The 20,284-nt window shown below is 44.4% G+C and overlaps 1 protein-coding gene across 1 annotated transcript in view; it reads left to right on the forward strand.

Moving 5' to 3' along the window:
• The window catches only part of SEMA3A (semaphorin 3A), a 202,286-nt gene that overhangs the window by 173,115 nt on the left and 8,887 nt on the right, over positions 1-20,284 (forward strand). Inside the window, exons 12-15 of the mRNA XM_035137741.2 lie at positions 5,898-5,989; positions 10,112-10,153; positions 14,311-14,468; positions 17,762-17,829. Of these exons, the coding sequence (XP_034993632.1) occupies positions 5,898-5,989; positions 10,112-10,153; positions 14,311-14,468; positions 17,762-17,829 (360 nt within the window). The remainder of the gene's footprint in view (positions 1-5,897; positions 5,990-10,111; positions 10,154-14,310; positions 14,469-17,761; positions 17,830-20,284) is intronic.

Below are 20,284 nucleotides of genomic sequence, written 5' to 3' on the forward strand. Positions count from 1 at the left end.
GTGGCAAAACTCACCATGAACACCTCCCTTGTTCTCTTAGAATGGCAATGGCGCCTGTCCGAGAGGTGCCTGAACTGAGTTCCGGTGGGTTCTTGCTGCAAAAAAGTCCTGTTTGTGTGGCTCACTGAACGGCTTACAAGCAAGTCTCGACGCTATTTTGGGTGGACTGCAATTTACTTGATGAATGTAATGACCAAATCCATTTAAATAACTCTAGACCCAAAATTCTCACTGGATGATAAACTTGTGTCTGGACTGTGCCATTTCAGATTGTAGCTTGGGGCTTGCACATTTGAATAATTTCCCATACCTAAAATACTTTCCCGAAATAAATGTCCTGAATATAGCACGTTGGAGAGCACACTAGTCCAAAACGCTTTGTTTTATCTTGTATACAGCAGCCTTTAGTTCCGCATTCTCCCTCCTGGTCCAGGAGCTGCCAACCCCTGGGGACTCCCAATTTAGTACTAATTAAAGCTTGAATTAAGTTCAAGCTGTGTGTGACTTCAGTCTTTTTTTATTCTGATCTCTGGAAAACCAAGACTGTCTCCTTGTCTTCCTCTCTGCAGTCCTACGCAGCTCACAAGCAGGGGCGTAGCCAGGATCAAAACTAGGGGGGGGGCAAGCCATGGTCGTTCAGGGGCGTGGCCAAGGCACAGAAGGGGAGGGGCCACAAAGTGGGCGGGGCTAAAGGGCCAACGGGCCTGATGACATCGTGGCGGTGGCAGCAGCGGCCACCTTGTGCTTCTGGGGCTGGTAGCGTTGGCGGCTACCCTGCTTGGCTGGAGAGGACGGGAGGGTCGGGCAGGCGAGAGGGGGTGGCAGGGCGGGCGAGGGAGAGGCAAGACACGGCCGCAGCCACGACGGCTCCGAGGCGTTGCTGCATATCAGCATAATATTTCAACCATGGTTCAAGCCCCACCTTAGGAAAAAAATCCTGCATTGCAGGGGGTTGGACTAGATGACCCTTGTGGTCCCTTCCGACTACAATTCTATGATTCTATTGATATATTACCATAGCATATGCATCATTCTGCTTTCTTGAATTGTCCTACTCCTAGGCATAGCATCCAACTCCTAGAGGCCTAGGTGCCCCCCCCCCAATTACTGGTAAATACCGTATTTGAAAGAGTCATCCCCCCATGTTGATGGGCTTTCTATGTGGGGCTTATCTGCCCCCCCCGTATTTTATTAAGGATGGAAGAGGGAGGGAAGGAAGGAAGAAATAGAGAGATAACTCATATTTGTGGGTGTCTCTGGATGACGCTGTGATGCTGGAACTCTGCAGCAAGAGGACAGGAGGGTCGGGCAGGCGAGAGGGGGTGGAAGGGCGGGCGAGGGCGGGGCAAGGCATGGCCACAGCTACGACAGCTACGAGGCGTTGCTGCATATCAGCATAATATTTCAACCATGGTTCAAGCCCCACCTTAGGGAAAAAATCCTGCATTGCAGCGGGTTGGACTAGATGACCCTTGTGGTCCCTTCCGACTACAATTCTACGATTCTATTGATATATTACCATACCATATGCATCATTCTGCTTTCTTGAATTGTCCTACTCCTAGGCATAGCAGCCAACTCCTAGAGGCCTAGGTGCCTCTCCCCCCCCCCCCCAATTACTGGTAAATACCGTATTTGAAAGAGTCATCCCCCTATGTTGATGGGCTTTCTATGTGGGACTTATCTGCCCCCCCCCGTATTTTATTAAGGATGGAAGAGGGAGGGAAGGAAGGAAGAAATAGAGAGAGGGATAACTCATATTTGTGGGTGCCTCTGGGTGACGCTGTAACTCTGCATGTACAGGAGCCTTGTAAGCAGCTTTCTCTCTGCTTGATTTACAGCAGGCACGTCCAACAGGTAGATTGTGATCTACCAGTAGATCACTGGATGTCTGTGGTAGATCACTGGTAGGTCACTGGCACCCCTAAAAAAAGCTCACCCAAAATTTTCCTCCTCCCTCAAAAAAATTGAACTATGACCTGAAGCCCTAAACAAAAATGGGCCTCCCTCCCTCCTAAAAGAAGCTCAACAAGTTTGACCTAAACCCCAAAAAACAGGGCTTCCCTTCCTTTAAAAAAAACTCAACAGCTTTGACCCGAACCCCCCAAAAGGGGGTAGATCACCCCCAGTTTTAAACTCTGAGTAGATCAGAGTCTCTTGGGAGGTGGCCACCCCTGATTTACGTATACAGATGCAGGAGGAGGGGCCATAGCTGCCAAGTTATCCCTTTTTTACAGGGATTTCCCCTTATGCTGAATAGGCTTCCTCGCGAGAAAAGTGAAAACTTGGCAGCTATGGGAGGGGCAGACTGGAACACCAATGCTTTTTATAAACATCACTGTGTCTGTCAAAGCTACAGCCCCCCCTTTCTTATTCACTTCCTTTTAGCCTTGCAGAGCCACCTTAGTCAAATTGAATCCTCTGAGTCTGCACCCTCATTAAATCGCCAATAGAACTCTTAATGCTCCTGAATGCTCATTAACAAGTCCCACTTAAGAACAATAGGGTGAAATGGTCAGCTATCAAATCTTGCCTGGGGATATATGCTCCATTGTCTTAACTGCTTAACTACTGATAGCCACTTTGCTTTATTTATTTGATGTGTTTTTGTTACTGCTGTGTCCCCCCCCCCCCAGCAAGCGGAGACTTAGCTGCTCTTGCTAAAGCAAAGCCTTTTCCACTTCAGTTTTTGGAGGGGAAAAGTGCTGGTTATGGTCTGTAAAATACATTAATTTTTTTGCTTCTAGGGGGGGGCAGCTGCCCCCTCCTGCCCCCCCTGCCTACGCCCATGCTCACAAGGAGCGCCAACAGGCTTCTACCTTAAATCTCATCAGAGTCTGACAATGTGGCAATGTGGTCTGGTTGAATAATCTCAGAGAGTGAGAGTATAATTCCCACTATAGCAAGGGATTATCGGGTTGCTTTGGCCACAGCAGCATCACTTAAATGAAAACAAATGCTAAATGAAAATGTCACCATGTTTTCCCAAGGTCTAGTGCACGTTAAGGAGGAAGTAAGTTGTGTTGTTTCCCTGGGTCCTAGTGGGAAGGAAATGTGATTAATTCGGCATTGTTGCTGTTTTAAGTAAACATCTGGATACTTTGCTCTCTCACCTCAATAATGGTTCACTTCAGTCCCTCTCCAGCAGACCAAAATGCCTATTTTTGCCCTCGTAATTTGACTTGAGGGCAGGAGCGGATCGTTTAACACAGTCTCGAGTCCATCTTTCAGTAAACGTGAATTAATAACAGTAATTTTATCTTGTAAGCAAAGCTTGCTGATCTGAAATGAGGGCCTGATTCACTTTGTGTAAAATTGTTTGAAATATTATTCCAAGTAAGGCTGATCTTGAGTACAGATAAAGCTTCGCTTTGGATGCCTGAGACACTGTAGGGCTTAACACATTGTGCATTTGACCTCAGAGGCTATAGAGAGCAGCAAACCACTAATGAGGGGGGGGCAGGTTCCTCTTAAAATAGAACTATTTATCTTAAAGATTTAATGCAATGATTGTGGCTATCTGCTAGGCTGACTTCTTTGGCTTTGTCAAACCTTTGTTGTCCTGAAATGTAGAATTCAAAATGTTTTAAATGTGGCAATAATCCAGTTCTTTGTGGTGTTCTCTCCTCCTGCTGCAAAAAACTTAAATCTTCCAGTCTTTGATGCTGACAAAATTGATATAGACTTTGTTTAAAATGGTAGTTTCCAAATGACATCCTTTGCCCCCCGCATCCCCGCGCAACTTCTAAGCTTAGTAAAGTGTTTTTTATCCCCTTCCCCTCTTCTACCTGGAATACTCCGTTAAGAAAAACTGACAATTTGCAGGTCAGTTATTCTGCAGTGTTGGGTGAAGTGATTTGTCTGAATACAGCAAGGGAAGCTTTTCATAGTAGAGGGAGAAATGTTATCACTGGCTGCCAAAAAAGAAAAGAAAAAAGAAAAGCTGCTGTTGGAGACAGATGATCAGTGGCAAGGCCAAAAGTCGGTATTTGTGCACACACAGGATACATTTAAAGCACACCCAAAGGAAATGATTTCCCTTATAATTCTGGGCTCTTTCGTTTGCCCTTTGCAAACAGTTCTCAGCAACCCTGCAACAGACTAGCTATCACCTGGCACCTTTACCATACACCTTTAGGCACCAGGCAAATCGTGTCCTCCCTAAAAGAGGGCACGTGTTGCGGTGAGACCTGGAGACTGACCTCCTGGTTGTGGGTGGGTCTATTGGATAGCCACAACACCTGATTGGTAGGTCCCTTGTTGCTGGGTGTAATCTGGCCAATGGGGCGCAGTCTAAATGGATCGAGGGACCTATATAAACTCATGCACGTGTCCCAGAGCTTCCACTTTCGGTTCGTGCATCGGAACACCCGCCCACCTCTCCCTAATTTTAGGGCTTTTTGCGCTTAACCTTGCTATGCCGTCATGTGTCGTCTGCCATTGGGACAGGGGCACAGCAGGAATTTCCCCCACTTGGCTGATTGGCTGTTGCCATTTGGATTTCGCCTGTCGCGTAGCAATTCGTCACAACTTGTAAGGTTGCGGATAGGCACTGGTTCATGTGATAGGGATGGGAGAACGGTCTCGCCATCCCTATGGGAAGGGTATTCTGTTAAAGGAATCCAGGGACTCAACTTGGTTTGGTCAACCCCTGAAAAGGGGTTGTGCCCATGCCTGAGTCCAGGGGAGCATCTGGGGAGTGAACAGAGTCTGCTCCCAGGCTTATCACCTTCATCAGGTGTTCACCCTTGGCTGACCTATGATAGAGCTCTGAGTCAGTGCTACCTGCAAGGGTGTAGGGAGCTAGTCGAACCAGAGCCTATGCAACCACTCACTTTTCTGTAATAAATACAGTTGTGGCCTAAATTCTGCCAAAAAACAAAACTAAAATTTGAGTCAAATGGGGGGAGGTCTCTGGGTCTGAACACGCAAAAACGTTCCTTTTCAACCAGGCCTTTGCCTGACTTGATCTACGTCCTATACCCTGTTTTAAAATGCTGGCTCTTTTGGGTTGTTTTTTTATTGGGTTGCTGGTTTTGTTTTGATTTTATGTATTTTATATTTTATGTGAACCGCCCTGAGACCTTCGGGTATAGGGTGGTATAGAAAACAAACAAACAAACATACAAACAACTATCTTCCAGGGATGATGTCCACTATGCCTGATAAGGTTCTGAGAAAATGCAGCATCAATATTGGTTGCTGTATCTCAAAGAATCATAGAACTGTAGAGTTGGAAGGGACCCCCAGGGGTCATATAGTCCAGCCCCCTGCAATGCAGGACTCTCAACTCAAACTCTGTACTGTTCGGAATCACCAGCTGATTCCTAAAAGATCCGACAACTTAGTTAATTTGTCAGTATCTCTCCAGCTGTCTGTGTGTCCCCATGAAGTCTCACTTTCACATCTGCCCTTGTATTATTATTATTATTATTATTATTATTATTATTATTATTATTATTATTTTAAAAAAGGAAAAAGAAACATGAAATACTTTGGACTTGAGAATAAATCATAAAATGTAGCCCTGGCTGATCCAGTGTATTCCTGGCTTTAAATACACATTTGTGGCAGCTGACATTTCACTGGTAACATTACACTGCCCTGTTCATTTGCTGTCAGCTAAAATGGGTTCAGGGTTCAGATTTTGGGTTGGGGTTTTTTTTTGCAATTAAAATATTTCAGTATAATCCTCCTTTGGAAACTTTTAAGAACTTTTGAGATCATTTTGAAAGTAAGTGGGTATTCTATGGAGCCGACTCCAAAGAACACATTGCTGTATAATCCCCTTTTTGAAATACGATAATTTGTAATGTGGGAAACATAAAACTTCTGTAGATCTGAGATTGGACTGCCTTTGGACTCAAGGGGGAAAATGGTATCTGTCTTTATTTCAGATATTGGGACAGTTCTGAAAGTAGTTTCTATCCCTAAAGAGACCTGGCATGATTTGGAGGAAGTTTTGCTGGAAGAAATGACAGTCTTTCGGGTGAGTGTAATTGAAAAATTTGTTATCTGTTTTCGCTCCCCTGCTGCTGCGCTGCCAGCCTCTGCAGGCAGCTGCAGAGACGGCGTTTATTGTGGAAGAGTCCGGCAAACCTTTCTAATTAGCTTCTCAATTAGAGATTCAGTCACTAGTCAAAATAAACCTCTAAGCTTTCAGTGCCAGTTGTGAGCTAATAGCAAAAATTATATTGCTGACTCTCCTCCCCTCCTTTTTTTCTTCCCTTGTTCACTGGGCCGCTAAAACCAATAGATCTGACTGTTTGCAATTTACAGTGAAAACCATCTGTAACATTTGAAGGTCTTGCTGCCTGTCTTCTCCCCAGAAAAATATACAGAATTAATTCTACATCTGGGCATATGACATGAAGACAAAGGCGTAGTGAAAAGTCTGTTATCTGACATTGAGGGTTTCTATGACATGACAATTAAGAATAATTTTGATGAAAAGTACACAATGTAGGCAAAAGTTGGCATGGTTTTAGGAGCTGATTTCCAATGCATGTTTTTGTTTAAATGGATTCTGATCTCGTGCCATCCTGGGGAGTATGAAGAAAATGAGAAGATAAAGCTGAGATTGAGTTGTACTGCCGATTAATCAGCTTGATTCAATAAACATTTTGATCAGTTAAAAACTTGTTCCATAGTCAGTCAGGCAGATTTTTTTTTTAAAAAATGAGTTACTTTGATGTAAGAATTTACAAATTATCTTGGAAGTGGGATTCCACATCTCTCTTACGCAGCAAGGGATGCCTTTTTTAAAGATGATGCCAACTGCAGCATATGGAAGCATGGTCTAGAAACAAAGGGATTGTTTGTTTTTCTTGCTCAGTGGTAGGGCTCAGGTGTGATGCCTGGATCCCTAGAGAGCCACAGCCAGTTGCTGCAGATGCTTCTGACCTAGATGGACCAAGTGTCTGAGAGCTTCCTATGTTTCATCAGAATTCTTGTTGTAAATTCTTGTTGTAACAATTTCATCTGCAAATTGTTGTAAATTTTAATTAATTGTCACTGTTAAAATGTAACTGGCCAAGATTTTAAAAGGGAAGTGACAGCCCTGTTCTGATTCACAAATCCTCTCAGGCTGTCCCCATGTCAAGCTTTCCCTTCTCCTAGAACAGTGATGGTGAACCTATGACATGTGTGTCAGACGTGACACGCAGAGCCCTCACTGCTGGCACACACCCCATCGGCCCATTCACGCTGTTGTTGTTGTTTTCCCCCATTTGTTCTCCCACTCCTCCAGATTGTCTCTGCTACAGCTTGTCTCCGCTGTTGCTGGTAGCCAGAGATTGGTTTTTTAACCCGTTCTGTGCTGGGTTTTTTGGCACTTTGGCAAACTATGTCGGTGCTGCGTGTTAGTTCCAGCGAAGGTATTATTCGTCATTTATTTCTCTTCTCTTTCACCCCTAAAAAACGCAGCAGCTTTGGGGAATCCCCCCAAAAGCAAAGCAATTTTTGCACACACCCCCCAAAACCTCCTAAAAACTCAACAAACCCCCCCAAAAAAGCTCAACAACTCTGGGCACTTTGTGATAAAAAAGCGGTTTTGGGTTTGGTTTGGTTAAATAGTTTTTGGTTTATTGAATACAAATTGTTTTTGGTTTATTGAATACAGTTATATATTACAATTATACATTTTTGTTTTTTAAACTATAAATATCACAAAATTATGGTTTTTTTTCTTGAAGTGACACACCACCCGAGTTAAGCTCGGTTTTGGGGGAATTTTGACACACCAAGCTCAAAAGGTTGCCCATCACTGTCCTAGAAGCAGCATCCTATAAAGCGAGACTTCTTGGGTTCCACCCATCCCAACACTTGCTTGCTTTGCCTGATGAATAGGCACCATGTTATTTGGGTCATGTTTTCCAGGTCTGTTTGCATGCAGCGTTCTGGGCTTTACATCGGAAGTATAACCTGCGTTTGAATGAGTCACTGACCAAGAGACTGGAGTGCCTCATTGTCAGGCTCTGGTTAATTGTGTACAGTAGTGGGTATCTGAGCCCCTGGTTTTAAACAAGAAATAAATTTCAAGGCATGAGATGAAATCACAAGAGTAGCTGGTGGCCTGTGGTTGTTTTCTCTGTTGCCTGCAGCAAATCACCTACTTATAGTATAAAGTACCGTAATCTAGGGACCTGGCCATTGCATGAGCTTCTGCAAATGAAACAAAATGAACGCCATGCTCCGTTAAGCCAAAAATTAAAGAGACAAGCCTAGAGCTTAATTTCTAAATGGAGAGGTGCTTTGTCTCACTTTCTGGAACAAATCATGTCTTCTGTCCTGGAGTATTTTGCCTTACACTTCATATGCCTAGAGGTAGGCTATGGTGACTCCGGTGGGGGGGGGACCATTGTATCACATTTTCCAGCCTTGAAAAAGCAGTTTCCAACTTTTGGTTTTGTGTCCCACCACCTGTGCTGAGGTGGGCATGGAGCTGTGACTGGTAGATGACCCATGAAAATCTGGGGCAGAGCCAGAGCAGTATCCAATCAATCAGAAACAGAGGCTGGCAGAATCTGGCGAGGTGAGTCCTTAGCTAAAGAAACGGATGGACTCAGTGATGGAACTGACAGAAAACCATTTTTGACAGCTGACACTCAGGCTGAAACTCCACCCTGGCCGTTGCACATGTGGGCAGGAGGACGGGTGCTTAGCTACCTCCTTGTCTCTTGCTTTCCGCTTGCCCCAAGCTACTTCCAAAGTCCAAAGCGACTTAGCAATCAGGAGAGAAAGTGGTAGGAGAAAGACAGGCTTGGCAAAGGTGCTCTTTGGCCTGGCACTGCAGATTTGCCCTTGCTTTGCCCTTGAAGGGCAAAAAGAAAAGGTGGGAAGAGGGGACCAGCAGAAACCGTTAGAAGGAGGCATTGAAATTCCTCTGCTCCCTTGCCGCGTTGAACATCCTGGTGTGCAGGTGCCTGGGGATGCACACGCCTGAACATTCAGCATGACCAAGAGCTCCTTATCGGCTGCCATAAAATACTGCTGAACTCATTCTCCTTGCAGGTGCAGCTGGAGTTTGAAAGGGGGTTGGTTTATGCACCAAAGGAATTGAGTCCTAGGTAGAAATCTGATACGAAGTTTCAATGCAACCCATCACTTTTGAGTTTTCACATATCCCTGGGGTGGGTGGATCTAATTTTATGTCACCAAAGAATGAATTTAACAGCCTGAGTTGCAGTATGCCGAACACAACACTTTCCATTGACAGCTCCAGCCAAACTGAAGGCATTCCAGATGTATTGCACTGATAACAAATGCCTTTTTAACCTGATTTGTGCAGTGTCTCCCTGAACAGCTGAGCAAACATTTCGGTAAGGCCTGTAATTGATGCCTTCCAATACCAAGTTTAATAACCCATTTGCACTGGAGAGTCTGCATGCTTAGCATCCACTGAGCCATATCCAGTTCTCTGTGGGCTCGCCGGGGGTGAAGTGTGAAAGCTTGAAGAAGGCTATGTCAGCATACCTTGATAGAAACTGAACCAATATGAGGAAACTATAAGAATACAGAAAGGTCTACAATCCATAAGATAGATCTACACATATTCCTCAGTGTGGAATTCCTACTAGAAATAGCAGCCGTGCTCGGAGTTGTCCCCCTCTACATACCATTTTGCATATTTACTGGTATGGCAACATCATCATGATCTGCAGTTCCCTCTCCCACTAGCAGTTACTAATATTATGAAGCAAAGGAATCACACAGCAGTTGATAAGCCCTGAAGAAGAGGGACCCTGGTTAGCTTCGGTATGATGCTAAACCATGGTTGTGTGTGTATGGGGGGGGTGAATTCCCACTGAGAAAGAGACGTAGGTGTGCATTCCTGAAGCTGGCTCACAATTTGCAAACCGCTATTTTTGGAGGGCTGCTATGACGCCTCCGCTGGACCTTTGTAGGATGCATGCTTGATTAATTCTTGTGTTGAGTTTCAACATGCACAATTGCACAGGCACAAATGCATTTGAATGCATCCATAGCAACAACGGTGTTTCAGCGTGAAAGTCAGTAAGAACAATCCACGGCGAGGCACCCAGTTCTCATCGTCTTAAGGGAAGCAGCTATTTAAAGCATCTTTGCTATAACTTGTAACTCTCTTTTCCAGGAGCCTACAGCTATTTCAGCCATGAAGATTTCCACAAAGCAGGTACTGTACACACAATCTTGAGACTCTTAAATATTTATTGGGTCCCATATTTCAGAGATCTTAACTCGCTTGCCTGAAAAGATATTGATGCCAGCTGCCTCCCGTTCCTTTCCATAAATGTTTCTAGTTTCTTATGGAAATTCTGACAGACAAAGAAGAGGGAAAGTCTTGACATGTGCTTCGCTAGCTATGAAGTGGAAATGAACTGCCTAAGTAGTCTCTGAAACAAAGATCCTAGAGATGTTGCATCCGCAGGAGTCACTGGCTGCAGGTCATGTGGGTCAAATCTCCTGTTCTCCAGCATTGGCACAATCACTTCCATGCTTTCTTCTCACCTGCTTCTTCCTCTATAACACCAACTAGGGGCTAATGAATGTGCAAAATGCACTTTTACAAAGACCCATTGATCACAATGGAAGTGTTCAGGGCAGGGGTCAGCAAACTTTTTCAGCAGGGGGCCGATCCACTGTACCTCAGACCTTGCAGGGGGCCAGACTATCTTTTGGAGGGGGATAATGAACTAATTCCTATGCCCCACAAATAACCCAGAGATGCATTTTACATAAAGGCACACATTCTACTCATGTAAAAACACGCTGATTCCTGGACCGTCCACGGGCCGGATTGAGAAGGTGATTAGGCCAGATCCAGTCCCCGGGCCTTAGTTTGCCTACCCATGAACTAGGGGCTAATGAATGTGCAAAATTCACTTTTACAAAGACCCATTGATCACAATGGAAGTGTTCAGTGTATAGCAACTGCTTTATACAAAGTGGGAGTCATCATGCTATCAAAGTCAAGCAATTGCTACCTATCTGGAACCACCATGAGCTGGTGATTTCCAGGATGCAGGAAGCCAGCCTGGCTTGTGTTTCAACATGCTACATTCAGGGGTTCCTTGTTTGGCACAGTTTTAACTCCTCCAACCTTGACTGAGTCTTAGTTCTTTTGGACTCAGGAATATAGGAGAATGTGGCCCTCCACAAATGCATAACAGTACTTTGGCTCTGAGAATTTGGGAGGCACTTCAGAGATGATGAAGGGAAGACATGAAAGAGGGGCCATTTTGGTAAAGGAACCCAGAGGGCTTGGTTCCCATAGCACGCTTGCAGAGTGAGGCCACTCTCTTTGGACCCTCCGCACCATGGGAAGACTGAGCTGCCTGTCTCTAAAGCCGCTCACCATGGAATCTGTTGGGGATAAAATGTGAGAGTTATCTTATCCATTAGATGAAGCTGCATTAAAATTTAGCCTTATTGGCTAAAGGCTACGAGAGAGGGCCATAGCTTAGCTCTGCGTGCAGAAAATCTCATGTTAAATCCCAGCATCTCCAGGAAGGTCCAGCAGACTCACTGTCTGAAACCGTGGACTGTTGGTCTGACTTTGTACAGGGCTGTTTTTATAGCGTACAGTTACATATCGGAATTAGTCTTCTTTTGCTGCTGGAGACATTGTACTGAGTCTCTAACATAAATAAGGAGCATCACACTTGGGCTTCTTACAAGAACTAGAGTAATGGTGGCTGAAATGGACACATTTTGTAAAAATGAAACTTGTGAGACAGACGTCAATAGGTGTTTGGAAGCCTTTTTTGTGTGTGCTTTCTGGAACATCTTGAGGCAAGCTGCAGATACACAACAAGACCATGTTTTATTTAAGTAACTTTTCTAAATTTATAACAAATCTTTCAGATGCATATGTTTGTTCATCTTTTTTTAAGGAAGATGAAAACAGATGTGTATCATATCATCCATTGATATAGCTTCTGATGAGAAAGGGGTAAAGCCATCTCAATAGTCAGAATTCTGGGCAGTCCAGCTAGGAACCCCATTGAGTACTGGAAACTTGCCTAAAATGGATGAGTTTGACATGAAATATTTTGTTTGGGGCCACTTCGCTCGCACAGTATCACCTAAAACAACAAGGGGTAGGGGGAGATTTAAAAGAATGTGCTATTATAGAGAAAACTATTTTCAAAACAAAGCTGTCAAGTTATATATATGTGTGTGTTCATATGGTACCAGAATGCTCTGCTTTTGATTATTTTTACAAGTACATTCTTTTTAAAGGCACAGATTACACTGTATAATGAACCATGCATTTAAGCACGACTTCTCGATCAAAGGCCCCTTTATGTATTCAGGAGGGATTACAATTCTCCCTGATCCCTCAGAAAACAAATTTACAATATTAAAAGTTTTCTCCAGCTAAGTTATTCACGTAAAGTGAAGCCTATAAAGTGTTGGTGTAGCCCCAAGTGAAGGGAGGAGGGGAAAAAAACAATACGTGTAGGTGATACACTATGACAAGCTTCTGGCATTGATTGCATCTTTGAATTACAGGCGTTTCTGAGAGCATGTTGGTTCCTGATTCCTGAGCACTCCCAGCTTTATATATCAAATGCATTGTTCTTTGTGAAATTGGGGCTTTTCATGGAGTGACGTGATGAACTTTATGTCCCATGCAGAGCAAAAGATAACAATCAAAGCAGCCTCCCAAAACTCATCCCTTGGCTGCCTCCCTTCCCACTGAACCAAACAGAGGAGTTTGTGCCTGCAGATGCTCTGTGGGAGCACAGGGGCAGTTGCAAACCTCCAAAGTCGAGGCAGAGTGGTTTTCTCCCTGTTTTTCTGCTTAATCAGGTGGTGGCAGAAGGCGCTTGTTAGTTTAACTAACTATCAAACCTTTATTAGGCATTTTACAAACAGAATTGCAAGAAAAAGAATCACATACAAAAGTATTTAAAATGCATACAAAGAGGCAACAGTAAACTGCATATACTAATTGTATGTATGTATATATATATATAAAATCTGAGATTTCTTCCTATTAAACTACTCCTTGAGACACTGCTGCCAAAAACTCAGCTACTCCCGCAGTCACCTTATGATCAATGTCAGACAGGCAAAATCCAACATTTCCACCATGGGAAGGCTTATGCCTACTTGAGCTATGTAACAACTTTAATCTCCAGATTGTGAATGGTTCAACAAAAGGGGATAGAAGTGGGGAATTCACATATTTCCCCCCTCCCCCCCGAGGATGCAGTGTAATCGATTATATCCTTGTCCCTTATAATACTGTAAATTTGATCACGGATTTCAAAATTGGAATGCGTACTGAAAGCGATCATCAACCTTTATTGCTGTCTATCAACTTAAAGTTGGAAACTAAAATAATTAATTGTAACATCCTAGGACCTTGCCAATATAAACAAATGACCCAATTAAAATGGTCCCAGGAAATGAGTGTCGCAGTGGGGCAAAAACTTACAGCCGCTTGTTAGTTAACCTTCCAAACGAATGAAGTTTATGAAGCGCTTGATACTTTTGTGATAGTTCAGGTACAAGAACAAATGGCCTTGCTGTGCAGGAGGAACCTTGATTTGACAGGCTGGAGGTGGTGTTCAGGATTCAGTTAATCTGGAAGGGAGGATAGGCAGATAGGCAGGTGTGGACTATGGAAATGTGGAGTGGGGAGCTGGTATGTACAGGAATCCACATTCCCATGTTCAGCTGCATGATGTAATGTTCAAAAAGGGCCTCGCAGTACTTTAGACACAGCTGGAAATTATGACTCTCCCTTTGGGAGATTCCTTTTTAAAGACTGATGGATTCTGGTCTGTATCAAATTTGCATATATTTGTTCCTAAAAGTCCATTCCACCCTGTTTCTGTATTTATCTACAACTTACCTTTTTTATTTTTAAAAAAATGCACGCAAAATCCTATTTAATTTTTAAAAAAATTAAATACAGTTCAAATACAGTTGTAATTGTAATTAAATACAGTTCTCATTGCAGAACACATATTGAAATAATTTTATCTTAATGGGTGCATTTCTAAATATGTTTAATCCTAAAACTTTTTGAGCCAAGAATTGTGGTCTGCACATTAGTCCGGGAGGAGTGAGACAGGTCGGTCCACATCGGAATCTACACAAATGGAATTTCTTAACCAACCCTCTTCCTTTTCTTGTCATAAAAACACAGAGAAGAAACAAGAGTCAAAGGAGACTGAATTTTAGAATTTGTGCTGCATGTTGAATGGGCCAAAAGTGCTGAGATATAAATGACGGAGGTTCTTTTTGAATGAAGCAGGCTTACTTACCATGTCTCTCTCTCTCTTTCTCTCTCTCTCTCTCCCCTGCCACAAACAGCAACAGCTCTACATTGGCTCAGCTGTCGGCGTTTCACAGCTTCCCTTGCACCGCTGTGATGTGTATGGTAAAGCATGTGCCGAGTGCTGCCTTGCTAGGGACCCATACTGCGCCTGGGATGGTGCCTCGTGCTCTCGTTACTTTCCCACCGCTAAGAGGTAAGGCTGGATTTGAGTGTCTTTCCACTTCTCCTTCAAGGTCCTCACAAGATTCCTTAAGTGACGGTTTCAAGCACTAGTGGCAACAGTGCACGCCTGTCGACCACCTGCATCGCTCCGGGGGGTGGGGGTGGCATGAGGCAAATGCAATGGGTGGAGACAATCCGTCAGGCTGTCCACCTGACCACCACTTAGCCCTGTAACCAGCAGTCAGGTGAGTGCTGCTGCCCCATCTTCCACTACTGGTTTCAAGTGATACCCAGGTTCTCCTTAGACCAGGCATCCCCAAACTTCGGCTCTCCAGATGTTTTGGACTACAATTCCCATCATCCCCGACCACTGGTCCTGTTAGCTAGGGATCATGAGAGTTGTAGGCCAAAACATCTGGAGGGCCGCAGTTTGGGGATGCCTGCCTTAGACCCTTGGCTCTAAAACTTTTCCCCTGCGGACCACTTGAAAATTGTCGGTTTTTATTTTTTATATTCTATTGCGCCACAACGGGAATTCCGCAGAAGAATGCATAGAAATAAGTAACACGGTGAACATGCAGTTAATCAATGTAAATATTTCATCTTCAACCACAGATCCCTGGACACATTACGAACCACCACAATTTGAGAACTCCTGGCTTAGACTGTGCCCACATTCAGGTGTTCACCTGAACACAAGAAGGCTTTACCCGGGAATGGAGGCAGGGGTGCACATTGAAGTCTTGCGCCAATGAGGCTGGCTGGGCAGGCTCCACTTCAGGGCTTTGCATGTTTAGTGCAAAGGTCTGAAGACTGTTTCTGAGCATGCTCTGTTGGACACCTGGGAGTCCTGTCTAGTCAGGGTTCCAGGTCACTCGTACTTTTCACTTAGAAACCATCTTCAGGCCTAAGCATACAACTATCTGGAGAGGAGCCTTTGCACCTGAGGACATTGGACCAATCCCCTCATGCACGTCCCTGAGCGCAAAGATAAAGCCTTCCTGTGCTGAAGCAAATTCCTGAACACACCATTCATGGTGGCATCCGTCTGTCTTGAGAGACAATGGAGAAGTCCGCCTTCGGGGGTGAAGTCAAACTGTCGGGAGGTTGCAGCACCTGATGTATCAGTAGAGACCGATATGGGAGAGACATGTTTTGTTGCAGTTTGTCTGTTCATATTGAGCCTACAAATGACTTTAGATTAGCAGGTTTTCTAATTAGTATAAATTTCCCCCATATTTGTGAGTGGGACTAGATCCATGGGTATAACCCTAGCTCACTGATGTAAAAAGCCACTGGGTTGTATTCAGCTAAGTTTCAACGGCAAACCTACTGAAAGCAATGGGCCTACGTTGGCCATGTCTATGAATTTCAGTGGGTCTAAGTAGTACTTAGACTGAATACAGCCTAATGGTGGGGTTTTTTTGGGGGGGGGCTTTACGGCCGAGGAATATCTTTTAGATTTTGACTAAAACCAAAGAAGCTTCACTGAATACAACAGATGCCGGGGCGAAAAATGTGAGGGTTTTTGTTTTTTTGTTTTGGCTCCTTGACTCCTGCTTCCGTGATGCGAGCATGTGAGCTTCCATCATTGTTCAGGCACCAAATCCTCTTTTCTCTCCCCCACAACCCACTTGCCTGACTTCTCATTACTTCGCTGTTTCTTTTCTTCTCCAAGCGAAGTGTTCAGCCTCTTCACAACATCTTTTCCAGGGAGTCTTCTCTTCTCATGAGGTGGCCATAGTATTGGAGCCTCAGCTTCACGATCTGTCCTTCCAGTGAGCACTCAGGGCTAATTTCCTTCAGAATGGATAGGTTTGATCTTCTTGCAGTCCATGGGACTCTCAAGAGTCTCCTCCAGCACCATAATTCAAAAGCATCAATTCTTCAGCGATCAGCCTTCTTTATGGTCCAGCTCTCACTTTATGGATCACTGCCTTGTCATGGCGAAGGGGCTTGGATAACTCAGAGTAGCTATGAGTTATGCCGTGCAGGGCCACCCAAGATGGACAGGTCATAGTGGAGAGTTTTGACTAAACGTGATCCACCTGGAGAAGGAACTGGCAAGCCACTCCAGTATCCCTGCCAAGAAAACTCCAGGGACAAAGACAACAAGCACCTGAGGTTTACTTAATTCTTACTCTAGTCATCAGTACTTCATTGTCCTGCATCACCAAACTGGTGGCCAAGCTATACTGAATAACTATTAACTCATAACTTTTATGTGTATCCCCCCCCCGACAGTTGAGGCATGCTTTAAAGGTATGAACCTTAGCCCTTTTTTTGCAGCCTCCCTTGGTCACATGACAGCAGCAAGTGTGGGTGTCCCACACAGGCTCACAGCCCCCCAACTCCCAGTTGATCCATGCAGATCATCTGAGGAGGACAGTTATTGCCCCCTTCCCAGTCATTGGGAGGTGTGATTTGCACTGTCTACTTGATTTTTTAAAAGATTTTGTTGCCATCAAAACCAGTGGGGTTTTGGTTACCAAGAAGGAGGGGGAAACTTTTTGAGGGAGTGGATCTTCAAAGGGCCAGGGGTTAGCTACCCATAGCCTGGATACCTCTGTTGGGGAAATGAAATAATCTAATCTAAAGAAAACTGGGTTAGAGACATCTTGGCTGATCTCTTGAGAAGATGCAGCATTTGAGATTGGGCTGCATACTTGCCACACATTGGAAGCGCATTTGAAGCGTGTTATTTATCTCAAAGAATTGTGTGCTTGTCATTTGATACAGGTTGCTAGGAGGTGTAACTCTGAGAGGGGAATTACTGGAGGGAAGGAATGTGTTCTGAATGTGTTTTAATGGCATTGTGTGCACATGGCCGTACTCTAGATTGAAGGAAGCTATGGCTCCCTGGTGCGCACGCCGAACTCTCCTGAATCAAACTGCCTGCATCTCAGACACTTAATTTAGTTGTAATCAATACCCCTCAGGGCCTCGGCTACTGCAACAACAATGCTCCCTTTGGTTGGAATTATTGAATTTTGAATGCGAACGCTGACAGAAAATGGTTTTTTAATGCTGTTCCCAAAAGGAATGGGTCATTTCCTTCAAGCATCCATATCTTTGGGTGACACCTCTCTCTCAATATAACTAATAATCTCCCTAGTGTTGCCGGTTTGACCCATTTGCTTTCCTGACAGAGGCATGCAGCAGGAGAAACTCCCCCAAATTGTTTTTAAGCCAAGAAAATATTCACCAGCTCAGTTTCTGCGGGTCAGGCTGCCCTTCTAAAGTATCCCCCCCTTTATATATGTTGAAAATACAGTGAATGAATGCAATAGAGATTTACTGGTGTCTCTAATATGTTTCCTTTAGACGCACTAGACGACAAGACATCCGAAATGGTGACCCCCTGACTCACTGCTCTGACTTACAGCATCATGGTAAGTGGATCCTGACTCAGCCACCTTGGAAAGGGTCAGGAATGGAACCAGAGCAAATCTATTCCTCTTTACCTCTAGGAAAACAAGCATAATAACAGCCTCCTATATATGTTTACCTGGAGGTATAGCCCACTGAGTTCAAAAAGGTTTACTCTCAAGCAGTGCTTTTTTTTTCTGGAGGGACGCAGGGGTAAACATTTTGTGAATCTTTGTACTTTGGTCCATTCACTGTATTTATTTTCCCCGATTTAAACTATAAAATGGTGATTTCCTTGAGTCAAAATGAGAGTACCCAGTGCCAGATTTACGTATAAGCTAAACAAGCTATAGCTTAGGGTCCCACTCTCTTGGGGGGGGGGAAATTAAAGGAAAAAACCCTGGATGTACATTTCCAAAATATAAGATTAAAAAAACAAAATAAAACCTACATGCAGCAACAGGGGCAAATGGCTTTAGATACCTATTAAGCCCATAAACTACCATATGGCATATATTCAACACAAAAAACAGTGACAATTTGTTGTTGACAAAGGACAGCTGGACATATAAAGGGCCCCGTTACTTTCAGTAGCTTAGGGTCTCATTAAACCTAAATCCGGCCCTGAGAGTACCCCATAGCTGCCAAGTTATCCCTTTTTTTAAGGGATTTTCCATTATGCTGAATAGGCTTCCTCGCGAGAAAAGGGAAAACTTGGCAGCTATGGAGTACCCATAAACATTTTTTAGAAAGAAAGAAAAAAAGCACTGCTCTCAACTGTACAATTGTAGCCTAAGGCTGCAGTGTTTTGATTGCGATGGCTGCATTGCAGGGGGTTGGATTAGATGACCCTCAGGGTCCCTTCCAACTCTACAATTCTACGGTATGGTTCTATGATATACTTATGTAGGAATAACTCCTAATGGAGATGAAGAATTTGCTTCTGAGTAGACACACTTACTATTGTGCTGTAAGTGATAGAACTGTCTGCGCCCTGATTTACACCTTACTAAATTATTGTGCATTCATTTTACTCCCACCGCCCCCGGCATGCTTTTCCCTAATACGTGTAATTTTGTATGTATCTTTTGGTTAATACGATAAATGCAAAGTGGAAGGGGTTGCATTACAATGTGGAGAAATGGTTTGTGTTTACTTAGGAGTAAGTCCATTCAGTTGCTGCAGTTCAATGCATATCTGGGAATATGCCCCACTGAATTCAGTGGGACTTACTTCCAAGTAAACATGCTGGGTATGGGGGTCTGCTTTATTCAGTCTCCTTAGTTATAGGCCAATAGCACAAAAATCTTGAACTTTGTTAAAGTGGTATAACCAGAGTATTGTAGCCCCAAAGCCAGAATTTTTCACCATTTTATGGCTGAAATATTAATAATTTTCATAAATGTTCTGTGGATTTTATTCACGGGGCCAAAATGCTGCCCTGACTGCTCAAGATGTTGCTTTAAAGGTAAAGGTACCCCTGACCATTAGGTCCAGTCGCGGACGACTCTGGGGTTGCGGCGCTCATCTCGTGTTATTGGCCGAGGGAGCCGGCATACAGCTTCCGGGTCATGTGGCCAGCATGACTAAGCCGCTTCTGGCGAACCATAGCAGCGCACGGAAATGCAGTTTACCTTCCCACCGGAGCGGTACCTATTTATCTACTTGCACTTTGACGTGCTTTCGAACTGCTAGGTTGGCAGGAGCTGGGACCGTCGCACCCCGTCGCAGGGATTTGAACTGCCGACCTTTCGATCGGCAAGCCCTAGGCTCTGTGGTTTAACCCACAGCGCCACCCGTGCCCGCGCTACCTAATTTCTGCATTATTAAGGAGTTAGGCTGATTTGCAGCCCATGATGAGGAAACGATTTCGAAGTAGTTCATGATGTTCAGCCATAGCGCTGACTTTAAAATGAGCCCCACTGCCTGATGGAAGACTACGAAGTGGCAAAGTTCCTTCACATGCTTTGCCTGCAGAAGGTCATAGGATCAACTCCTGGCAACTCCAGTGAAAAGGAGGCAAGGATGGGAAAGATCTCTGCATGAGAGTTTCTTTCTGGGCTGCAGGAGGCCAGTGGCCCAACCTGGCATTGAAGGAGGCTTTGCATGTCTGTAGGCTCTGTGGACGCAAGCCTTCTACAATGTATGTTGAACTTGCACCCTTCGTATCTGGAAAAGGTGGGGGACTGAATGATGCAGCCAGACCTTCCTCCCCAGAGGAAGCAAGATGGTCCCCTTCAAAATGAGCTTGCTTGCCACCAAGCCATGTGAAATCACTTACAGCGCAGTTCTGTGCTTGCCTACTCGGAAGTAAGTCCACTGAATTCAATGAGGAAAGTGAGCCTAGAGGGTTGCAGCCTAACTGGGGCGAGTTGGTTAAACCAACCAACAACCTTGTTTTGGTTCAACAGTGGTTCACTCTGGTTGTTGATTGATAGCTGCTTGTCTCTCTTCGTTTTGCTTGTATTGGGGCAGTTA

Source organism: Zootoca vivipara, chromosome 5, assembly GCF_963506605.1.
Source record: "Zootoca vivipara chromosome 5, rZooViv1.1, whole genome shotgun sequence".
Taxonomy (NCBI): Eukaryota; Metazoa; Chordata; class Lepidosauria; order Squamata; family Lacertidae; genus Zootoca; species Zootoca vivipara.